The sequence below is a fragment of the Pundamilia nyererei genome, unplaced genomic scaffold (genome assembly GCF_000239375.1).
Source record: "Pundamilia nyererei isolate P.nyererei 1_Seehausen unplaced genomic scaffold, PunNye1.0 scaffold00002, whole genome shotgun sequence".
Classification (NCBI taxonomy): Eukaryota; Metazoa; Chordata; class Actinopteri; order Cichliformes; family Cichlidae; genus Pundamilia; species Pundamilia nyererei.
The window spans coordinates 9,368,594-9,380,861 of record NW_005187403.1 but is presented as its reverse complement, the minus strand read 5'-3'; the positions used below and the strand labels follow the sequence as shown (position 1 = coordinate 9,380,861).

General features: G+C 37.4%; 1 protein-coding gene across 1 annotated transcript in view; it reads right to left on the bottom strand.

Annotated features, from left to right (window-relative positions):
• astn2 (astrotactin 2) overlaps positions 1 to 12,268 on the bottom strand; it is a 284,181-nt gene that overhangs the window by 129,044 nt on the left and 142,869 nt on the right. Inside the window, exons 8-10 of the mRNA XM_013909139.1 lie at positions 4,818 to 4,902; positions 3,873 to 3,947; positions 1,253 to 1,390 (exon numbers count right to left, since the gene is read on the bottom strand). Of these exons, the coding sequence (XP_013764593.1) occupies positions 1,253 to 1,390; positions 3,873 to 3,947; positions 4,818 to 4,902 (298 nt within the window). The remainder of the gene's footprint in view (positions 1 to 1,252; positions 1,391 to 3,872; positions 3,948 to 4,817; positions 4,903 to 12,268) is intronic.

Here is a 12,268-nt window from a genome sequence, read left to right as displayed (position 1 = left end):
AGACCTGTTATCTATACACAGTAAAAATGAAAATAAGCTATTTTAATCTGAGTAAAGTTTTACAATTTAATCATTTAATTTAATAATTTATTAATAATTTTAATACATTTATAATTTAAAATGGCTCAAATAAAAACATTTACCACTGGCAACAAACATAATTTTGTCAGTCAAACAAACTTTCCTACATAGTTGCCCTGATATACTTTTTCAAAGCTGTGTGATAAAGACTTGTAAATTGTAGCCACCGAAGAATAGCTTTCCCTTGAGGGTTAGGGTTAAGGTTAGAATTAGCATCATGCATGTGTGCTTCCTTTCAAGTGTACATGTATGTATATGCACTTGCAAGCATCTGCACAGACAGCACGCTAACACAATGCTAGCCAAGAAGCCAGAGTGACGTTGTTAGTGAAACCTGAGCTGACGTACACATTTTCACCAGCCTAGCATGCTTTAACTACTTATCAGAGGTTCCACATTGGTGTCATATTATGAGATGATGGAACCAAAATGTGAACTGCAGACATTTTAGTTTCACAATCGTCAAAAGTCAAAAGCATAAGAACCCGGTGTGTGAAGTGACAAATGTTACTTCAAATGTTTTGAATGGCTAAGGGATCATGAATACTAAAGATGTGATATTTGATTTTATTTAAATTCATTTTGATAAGCAAATTGAAGCTCAGAAGGGGTTCAAATGTGTTCAAGAATTATCCATCCATCCATTCTCTCCCACTTATCCATTTCAGGGTGATGGTGCTGGAGCCTATCCCACCTACCTGTCCCACCCTCGACAGCTTGCCAGCCTGTGACAGGTAATCGAGAATTAATTCAACAGTACTATATAACTACATACTGTATGCTTAATTTAGGTGTGTCGTACTTGAACTGTACTTTACATGTTTAGATCATTTGAAAGAAGGAAGGGGATATTCCAAAGACAGCGAGTATAGCGGTACAGGCCAGGTACACAGAGAGACGGGGGAGCCGAATAGAAATGCAAGTGTTTTGGGAAAAAGTGAAGAAACAAGTGAAAATGTAAAATGAGTGCAGAATTGTTTCATCAGTCAACCAGGGGATTTGCAACAAAAGTACCTACGTGGATACTTCATGTCAAGTAAACCAAAACGTATCGGTCTGAAAAAAATGCTGTGGCTCCAAAGCATTCTTAATATCTTCCAGCTGTACATTTTTGGTAGTGCGCCCGGTTGTTTCAGTTGCTGGACACAACTTGTTATTGAGTCAGACTGACCTGATCTCCCCTGGATCTTCCGTAACCAACACGTCTGTCTTACAGCTGGCAATGGGGTTGATTGACAGTTCCACCGGTGGCACAACAAAGCTTTTGCTGACAGGCAGCCACAGCCCTTGGCCCAGACTGTAGAATGATCTGTGTTGGCATGATCACAAGACATAAATGCCAGTTGCATTACCATCACATAACCACAATTTGTTTTACACAAAAGCACACACTGTGTGCAAACACAGCAGTATTTGCAGATAGAAAAACATACAAAAGATTCTATGAAAACAACAATGAAACAATGAAACGACAATGAAAAACATATGTTTAAAATGTGAGATGTGTGGTGAGGGTCTCACATGTAGAATTTGAAGTATGTTTAATACGGATCATGGGCAATTTCTCAGTTATTTGCATCATTTATTATGTGATAGAATAGAAGAATAAAACATATAAAGATATTTGAACACATTAAAAAAACTCTTGTAATTTTCTTTTCCTTTTTTAAATAATTATTGTAAGAAGAAAGTTAACTATGAAGACTATGTGTGACTATATGCTATAGTCAAGTAAACCTTTTTAGTGAACAAGAAAATAAGTTCAAGCTTATAGCGATAATACTGTTTCAACACTGCTTAACATATTTTCTCCTCCTTCAATGTAAGTCCAGTTCATTGCTTATGAATGCAGTTTATATGACCTGGTCAGGGTGTTATGAATATAATCTGATTTTGCCAGAGACCTTTCTTATGAGTGAAGATTAATAGCCATAACAGGCAACCCTGCAGACATGTTTCCGGGGAAAACACAACATCAGATATGATAATAGCAGAGCACATTTTAGCTTTGCATAATGCACTCAAATGCATCTGGACAGGTACTGTAGGCCACAAAATCCCAGAAAAACAGGGCCTGTCAAGAAGGTTCGCATTATGTATTTGCTATCAATCTCTCGTTTTACTTCGCATAAAATATATTATTGAATTTCTTCATCATTCGCCACCATCTTTACTTTATTTAACTTTATTCCCAGTTAAATATTGCTGACTTACAACCCTTACAACCTGGCAAACATGAATGGGTACAAGGTCTGGGCGGCTGTAACTTAGGGTGTAGAGCAGGTCATCTACCAATTGGAAGATTGGTGGTTTGATCCCTGGCTGTTCCAGTTTGCATGCCAAAGTATCCTTTGGCATTGAAAAAAGGTGGTCTCTAATGTGTTCATCAGTGTGAACGTGTGTGAACGTGTGTGAACGTGTGTGAACGTGTGTGAACGTGTGTGAACGTGTGTGAACGTGTGTGAACGTGTGTGAACGTCAGACAGATTGCACTTTGGCACAGAACAAAAGTGCTCGTATTAATATGGGAAAATGAGGTAAATTGATTAAAGCGCTTTGAATGTTCCAGTAGAGTAGAAAAGCACTACATAAGAACCTGTCCATTTACTATTTCCATACTTTTCTTTCATTTGGATCATAGTTCCAAACATTAACATGGAAAACCATCAACTTGTACAAAACACAGCTGTCAATATATTGACTAAAATAACAAATTTCAGTTCTTAAAGACATTTGTTATGGGGCCCTCATGTCTTCATATCACAAGGTGCTTATTTTTTCATTGTTCCTTTTCAAGGAAAATGTAAGCAGCAAGCCTGGTTTCCTATAAAACTCCCCATCTGTGAAAGCACTTGGTTTAGCTCCTCTATTCACTGTCATAAGACTGTCCAGCTGAAGAGCATTAGAGTCTTTTCTCCTCCTCCCCAGAACAGCATTGCTAGAAAACTGCTTCATCTTTACTCACTTTGTTGACTATCTGTATCAGCATGTTCACGGCTGAATCTATTTGTGTTCTGCAGCTGTATGTGTATGTGGTGTCCTTCGTCTTTCTTCTCTCGCAGACTCTTGGCTGACACAGTGCTTAATCTATGAAAGTTTAGTTGCTGCTTTTGTGTGCTAGTGATGCCCGAGTCCTATCTCCAACTTGAAACAGGGTTTTGCTTGGTATTTTGCCTTTAGCGCCTCATTTCTTACAGTGGACTCACAGTGGCTGGCAAACGCTGCAAGGTCATTGAGATAAGGAGTGAGATAACTGTGACAAAGAGCTGTTCCTACCTACGTATTGGAAGGGTAGAGAGCATGAAATCGAGAAAGATTTCACAAAATCAAAACTTTAAACATTCCATGCTTTAGTTACACAGTTAAGCAAAACTAAAGGGAAAATTGACCACATTGACCAGCTTTTTCTTTTAAATCTCTATAATCAGGTTTACCCTGAGATTTTCATTTTTACACTTCTTGGGAAAAAAAAGAAATAACATAATGACACCATCAAGGATGAGAAGTGTAACAAAAATGCCAGTAAAAGTATTTTAAAGGAATCCAATCAGGCCTGGTCCTTGGGCTATTCTCTACACACTCAGAGAGATCCACCATGGGGTGTACTTGTGTGTCCATTTGCCTTTGTCTATGTGCATCTGTCAGGTGCTCATCTCCATGCTCTGTCACACTCATGCACACACATACAAGATGACACAAGAAATGCCACTTTCATTCCATTGTGTGTCCACAGAGTCCACAGATGGCCAGCACAAGTCAAGCGCTGAGGAGGTGCACCAGAAGGGTCTTACCTGAAGATTCTCTCCGGGGCCTGCTCTCCTGTAACTAGGTCATACCCTTTCTCCAAGTTAGCATATGGCCATGGACTTGACAGGGGAAAGACGATAAAGGAATGCATGATCAAAGACAGTGATTTATCAGCATTTTTAAAATAATCTAACAGATGTTTTTATGTAATTCCATCAAGTCTTCTCATTTATATTGTTGTTTTTCATGCACAAAGCCTTTTAGTTCAGCATTTTAAGTACGTCAAAGTGTATATAATATTATGTATAAAACATATCTGAATACAAAAACTGAAAAACTGTCATTTAATTAACATTTCTGTCTGCTGTACAAGACTATACTGTGTCTGCTGCTACTCTTAAAAAAAGAAAAAGCAATGGGCATTTGATTGGTTACTGGACTGAATCCAGGGGATGACAGGTGCTGGTGAGTAACAATGTGAGACCAATGATGGGTTAGGCCAGCTAAGTGTCAAACAAGGTCAGAGTCAGAGGGATCATTTCAGTGCCTGTCAAGCACTCTTCAGTGACTTTACTTCTTTCCCATTCATGCGTTTCATCTCAGCCCTCCACTCCTGTTTTTTTGTTTTTTTGTCAATAACGTCGCTTCTCATTTCTAATTTCTTCAACCTATACACCCGATTCCCTTTAAAAAGACTACTTCTTCAAGCCTGTATTGGTAGAAGTGCATGTTTTATCATATTAACTACAAACTGCTATTTTCCAAACCATGTAGGAAGCGTTCTAAGTTTCTTTTCATTTTAATACTGAGATGATCATCCTGCAGAGAACTGCAAATCCATCACAGTGAACAGCTCACCTTTATTTTAGATAAAGTTAATATAGTGCAATGATGTGGTTGTACTACCGGCTCTGAAGTCATGCGTAAGGTTGTAAAGTACAAGTGAATCTCTATATATTAGTGGAATAACTACACACAACACAACTTACCCTTCGTTGCGACTCCAGTCGCTGCGCACACAGAGATGCTTATGAACGGGATCAGGGGAATAACCCTCATGACAGCTACATTCTCCTGCCGTACAGAGAAAAACAAACATGCACAGTGGCAGATATTTATCTATCACCCTGATCTCTTCATTTATTAGAGATGTACCAAACTAAATGTTACATGATGTAAAACCTAATTCTTTTCAGGCAAATATTGTACCTAGATTTATTTCTGTCATGTTGATTGTGCAGTAATTGCCATATTCACTACTGTTTTACTTCCAGATTACAATTCAATACTTCAGTTGTATATATTTAACACCAGTTCATGCCTGTAGCCGTCTCAGGATGCTTTATACTGAAAGGAAAAGACTTTACACCATTAGAGAGAGAACATAATTAAAATATTCTTTATAATCAGTTTTCTATGTGAATGGCTTGGTTGTCAAGGGGAAAGTGAAGCTAGAAAAGAATAGCATATGGAGACAACCACAGCAACAACAACAAAAAAGACAACATATAAACAGCAGGAGAAATTCGACAATTAATGATATGTAATACTGTCATATCAATAATATTCAGGTATAAAAAGTGGGAACTAAAAGAGAAGCTCACAGTGGATGATCCCAAATCTCCAAGAGTGAGTTCAGGGTCACCTGATCTAGCCCTAACTATAGAAAAAGGGAACCAAAAGAAAGTTTAAAGCCTCATCTTCAATGGACAGAGGGCATCTGTCTCAGGACCCCTAGCTGTGAGCCAGCTGAACAGTAGAGGATTTATACATCGGGGAAACCAAACCACCTCTGGCTAAGCGGATGGCACAACACAGAAGAGCTACCTCGTCAGGCCAGGACTCTGCAGTCTATTTACACCTACAGGCCAGTGGACACTCTTTCAATAAGGAGGATGTACACATCCTGGACAGGGAGGAACGTTGGTTTGAGCGCAGAGTCAAGGAGGCCATTTACGTGAAAAGGGAAAGACCATCTCTGAATCGAGGAGGGGGCCTAAGGGTACATCTTTCGCCATCTTACAATGCTGTGGTTGCAGCCATTCCCCAACTCTCTCTGAATGGTACTCATGGCCATTGATCAGTGGTTTTTGATCAATGGTCATGAGAATTTGCATAATTAAGATTAAGGAACTGACCTCCCAGCCCATTGTTCCTTCAGTGGGCTGGTTTCAGTCATTATGCAAATGTACTGTTTATAAGATTGGGGAAACCTGCAGTCAGCTGAGACTGAAGAAGTCACTTGGATGAGTGACGAAACGTTTCTCCCACAAAACGCTACATCCAGATGAACAGAACCAACTTTTGGAGATTTACTTTCCTGGATGATTGAGCATGCATCAAGACATAATCTAAAATAAATTGATCATATTTAAAAATGAACCATTAATTTATCTGAGTTATCTGAACAGTCTTGTACAGATGCGGTTTGTAGACATGGTGATGCTGAGAGAGATCAATAGGAGCGAATGAGTTTAAATTAAAATTTGCAGTTTATAAAGCTGCTGTACTTGATGATGCCTTTGCGAGTATGAGTAAAACTTTATTTGTAAAGAAGTTAACAAAATCATTACCACAGAAAAGAACATACAAGGTTCAACAGAGCTATGGCTCTTTGTCAGAGTGGCTATGAACCTTGGGTCGTTTTTCTTTTCTTCTATCAATGATGAATAGTAGCTAGTATGAGCCTCACAGTGGGCATTTAAAAAAAATAAATTAATCAACTCTTTCCAGGCTAGGTGAATTTCCTATAAATTAGTGAAACGCCACTTCCTTTCCAGCTTGTGGGTTTTTAAATCGTTCCAATAACTCAAACTTGTCTGATATGTTGCTTTATTTTGCAGAGGCACCTTTGCATTATAACCATGGCACATTGTATTTTATCTATCACCCTCCATCCATCTATCCATCTCTCCATCCCTCCCTTGGTTGCATTAAGTAAATTATACAATATGACTGTTATCAGTGCATCTCCTTTCAAACAGCTGAAGTCTCAGTCAGCATTGAAAAGACAAAGCAGTAACATACATGTGATTAGTTACACATGCGCTGATCAGTGTCATGAATTCCACTGAGAATCTCACAACTGGCTTTCTGTTTTCTCCCAATATTAGGACAAATCTTTCATCATCCTCAACTAAGGCATTTTTATCCTGGCTTCTCTACAGCTGGTGGGACAGATTGCACTGCAGAACAAACAGAGACGTTCAGACAGGGCTACAGCAGCTTTTTGCTGGTGCATAGCAGTTTAGGATTTACATTTCTGATGCTGCTTTCCTTGAGTAGCACTGAAGTTTAAAACCCCTTATTTTCAATATTGAAATTTCCTCATCAGATCAGTCACAGTGGGTAATTAGTATTTCGATGTGATCTTTATGCTGCCTAGTATAATAAATAAAATAGAGGCAAGTGCATTTTAAGTGATTGTATACATTTGTGAGATTTTGCCAAGGATGGCTTCTATAACCGTTGCATTGAAGTGCTCCCAGAATAAGTGCTTTTTGTTGACCTGTACAGAGGGATAACCCTGGAAAAATGTGTAATGGCCACCCAGTCTAGGCCATTCAAATTTTATCACTTAACGTTTAATAATTCATTGGTTGATATTATAGTCTTGAGACTGACTCAAGGAGTGATGCACCATCAAGATTCTGTCAAAGAGTAGCTTTCAGTGTGGCCTTGCTAAATGAAAAACTAAAGCTCTTGAAATGGTTCCATTTTTTTAAAGTAGTAGTAAAATATCACAACATTCATCCAGCCATTTCATATAAAAGATCAATGAACAGCATAGAGTTTAATTAATCCAATCCAAGACTTTAGAGTGCTGTGAAAAAGTATTTACCCCTTCCTGATGTCTTATTTTTGCATATTTGTCACACTGAAATGTTTTGGATCACATAGGACCAAACCTATTTGGTCCTATGTGGTCCTCATGCAGTTATTAAAAGTGTTTAACCTCTTTTTTTTGGAAAGCTGAGTTAAATTTTACTAGTCACACACAACCAGACATGTTAAATCAAGAAATCACTGTCAGACAATGTGAAGTAGTCTAAAAGATCCCAAAAAGCAACATACTATACAACAAAGTCATTTATATCTATCACTTTGAAAAGAGTTACTAAGCCACTTCTAAGGCTTTATGACTAGCAACTGTCCACAAATGGAGAAAATCTGGAACAGTGTTTGCAGCCTGCTACTGCTAACATAAAACTCAGCATTTCATAAAAAGAACATCATATTAACTGTCAAAATGGTGGTGGTAGGGTGATGGTTTGGGGCTACTTTGCTGCTTCAGGACCTCGTTGACTTGCCGTAATAGAGAGAACCATGAATTCCTTCTTTGAGTTCTCTACCAGAAATTCCTGAAGGAGTATGTCCGCCCATCAGTTAATGGCCTAAGGCTCAATTACAATTGGGTTATACAGCAGGACACAGCAGCAAGTGTGACTGCAGTTCTTGCTACCAAGAGTGGCAAAACCACTTATTAGGTTTAGGGCTAAATTACTTTTTCCACATAGGTCAAGGTAGGTTTTGATGAGTTTTGGTGAATTAATTCATCTTTTCAAATCTGCATTTTATAATTAATTTTTTTTATATTTGTCTAACATTAAAGACTGTTTGATGATCTGAAACGTATGAAGAAAATTAGAAAAGGCAAAAATACTTTTTTATATCACTGTCTTTTTAATAACTTGTGATATTCCTTTCTGTCCAGATTGCCACATTCTTTAACTGCGGTCTTCCAACACAGCCTTTTTAAACAGGGATGTATTGGGAAAGAAATTCAGAAAACAATATGCTCTCATGCACAACCCAAACGGCAGGCGGATAAAGAGGATCAGTAAGGGACAGGCAGGCCTTTATGGACTTTTTGGCAGTAAACCAGCTAATCAGATTTTGTCCCAGTACACCTGATGGCCAGTGCGCCACTAGCTATGGACAAATACTGCTCACAAATGCAATTTTTGATTTTACACTTTTGGCAGGATTGTAGTCTTTATGAGCTGGTATATCAAAACACCATGGTTGGTTTTGTTACACTAAACTACATTAAAGTCAGGGAAATATTAAGGTTTGTGTTAAAATTACTACTCTGCCACTAAAGCTCATCGAATGTGGTCCTTCATTTTTGGCAAACAGATATCCTTTTCATGTTGCAAACACACACACACACACACACACACACACACACACACACACTTCACGTTCCCATTGCTAGTCTTCACATACATATTTAACCTAGTTATACTGCATTCCTTCAGACTGCCAGAGGCTGCGCTTAGAAAAATCAATCTTGTGCATAAGCAGTCACATCACATGTTACCACACATGTTGGTAAGGTACCCTTATTATTATATTCTTTTCTTTCTCCTTGAAGTCTGGTAGGAACTGGGAACATTTCCATTATTATGTTAGTGCCAGAGTAGCAACAGTGATGCAACCTGAATTATTTGTTTTGTTGCATATATCAGCAAAAATGCAATAGAAGCAAAACACCATCGATTTTAGAATCTGGTGTTGTTAAATACTGTAGTCCAGTTGTGTTTGTGTTTAGAAGATACCTCATTTTACTTTATTTCATTTTTACAAAATAGAAAACTACGTAATACTTAAATTGCTGGAGCTCTGTTGCTGAGTGAACTGGCTGAGTGTGTCTAGACTCTAGCCGCTAGCTGAACGCTTCACTTGCACTGTGTCATGTAATAGAGTTTAGGGCTTACATCACAGTTAGAATTTGGCCACATTTCCCACTGATGCCAACTCAATGGACTTTCTCTAAACAGATAAAAGCAACAACAACAAATATATCTACTCTTATAGTTAATTTTATATTGAAAGTGATATGATGTGATTCATATGAAGCAAGATGTCACAGATTTCTATAGTTAGATTTTTTTAACCACATATCCAGAGATTCAGAGAGAAATGGTCACACTGTTTTTAGTTCATGATTCTAAACTTTAATTATCCTACAGTCATTTTGGACAGTTTATTTGACATGGTCCTATCTTGCTCAAATTGTATAATCTTTCTGTTTCTACATCAGCATTCGTACTGAAGAAGAAATACAGCTGAACCCATTTGGTTAAAATTGATGATAAATTACTATAATTAAGAGAGTTAGTATTTGAGTACATGAGTGATTTGTGCATCTTGCTAACAGCAATTACAAATGTAATGTTTTGCTTTGATTTACATGTTTGTTTGAAATGGCTCCCGATGACAGATATTTGGACCTAATAATAACTGTGGAGACAACACGGCTCTTTGTAAATAGCTATTTCTGAGAGGAATCAAATTGAAGTCACGAATTGGACGTTTTTTCCTTTAGCTTCGGATTTAATTAGAAGGCGAAAGCAAAACTCTCTCCCCTATTTTATCTTGGCTATGGTAATATTTCTTGTCTTGCCAGTGTCTTATTCAATAATGACAATAATAATAAAACAATAATAATAATAACAACAACATGCATTTTTGCTCAGTACATGCCCCCTCAGTCAGTATCACCTGAATCAGATATTAGAGAAACTGGTTTGTGCTGGTTATAACTAGACATTCCTTTTTTATCATAAGTTGTGTTTACAGTTTAATTAACAATACCAGCTGTGGCAGAGGTATACATAAGGCCTAGACATAAAACCCATAGTGCTCCCACTAGATTGTCAGGAGAGGTAGATGAATTGTACAGCAGTACAGGCCTCAAAGCTGCAGGAGGACTGTAAATCTTTCCTACCTTGTTTCAGATTAAGTGCACCAGTCTAGGAGCACATTTTCTGTAAATCTTAAACAGCCTGTGTAAATAATCATTGAAGCAGGGCTCTTACCTTTCTGCAAGCGCATTTAAAGGAGGATCTAGTGATTAACAGAAATAGATAAGTCTGCTTGATTACACATTCTGCTGAATGAACTAACCTTTACATGACTTGCAAGCTCTGGGTTTTTTTTATCTCCATCTAAAAACCCAGAATGGGTGTAACATATTAAAAGGAAGATTTGAAGAAAGAATTAATGGCTTGTAGTAATTTCTTTTTAAATCTGAGGAACAACAGCAACAGTGAGCGTATCAGAAAAGCGTGGCAGGGAGGAGATAGCCAATAGTAAAACGTCTCTCTGAGCAGAAGAGAAAATGCAACAGTGTGGTTATTAAAGTTGAATATCACTGAGCTGCTAATGCAGTGTGGTAACTGCTTTTACGTTCACAGTGTACACTTGGCTTCTGTTATCAAGATAACAGATTCAGCAGGTTCATGCTCTCATCTGCTCTGTTTTAGGTTTCGTTGCTGATGTTTTGGGTCATTAAACGTATATTCTTATGAGCTACTTTACTTTGTTTATTATTTTTGAGAACAACATGTTCAAAGATATTTAACGAAGTAATTTTAATGGCTTTAACTCTTGTTTTGATCTGATGTTTGTATTTTTTCAGGTTGAGTAAAACCTTCTGCTCGTGTTAACCTTGAACAACTCTAACCACTAAAATGTGTATTGACAACTAGTCTCTTTTTTTTCTTTTGGATGGATCAGTGCAAATTTAATGTTTCCATGTACGTCCTTCTCTCAGGGCTTTGAAAGAGCATGTTAACTCAGTGTTAACTCAGTGTTAACTCAGTGACTCCCAAGAAATGGTTGAATAATCAGAATATAGTGTAGGTCTAATTAAGAGCTAAATGCTTCCAAATAGCCATTTGTTAAAACCAATTATTTAACTGTGCTCAGAGAGTCCCTTCCCTGTACATTTCAGCCAGGTGTCTAAACAGGCACACAGCCTCACACCACCTAGCGATAATGACATCCTCTGTAAACACCAGTTTAAAATTGTCAATAAAATTTGTCACCATCCTTTCCTCATTCTCTGTCTCATTCTTTTGCTCTCTCACTTTCTCCTCTTATAAATTAAGAACGTGAAATGTATAACAATGGCAGGTGCTTGATCGCACGAACCATCTCTCTTCCTCTTGTATTAAACTGATGCTATAAATGATGTCATCATAATAATATCTCTGGCTGCCTGGATAATTTTCACATTTTAAGGTTTAGGATATTAGCACAGAAAAGACTTACTGTTGTTCTGGTGCCTATTTGCACTTGTTATAATATTGGAGAAGGCCTTAGGCATTATCATTGGGCAGATAAAATATAAGTGTTTCCTTTGAGCTGTATCAAATTCAAATTCAAATTTTATTTGTCACGTACACAGTCATACACAGTACGATATGCAGTGAAATGCTTGGACAACTGCTCGTGACCTAAATAAAAAAAAGGAAAAGGCTATGAATAAGATAGGAAATAAATATGAAAAATTAAAAAGGGTAAATTTAACTAGGAAGGAATAAAATATAAAAAAATTTAAGGTTAAAAATGAAATAACTGTACAACAAAATACACAATACACAGTATAGAACTATATAAGAATGTATGAAGAAATATAAATAAATAAATA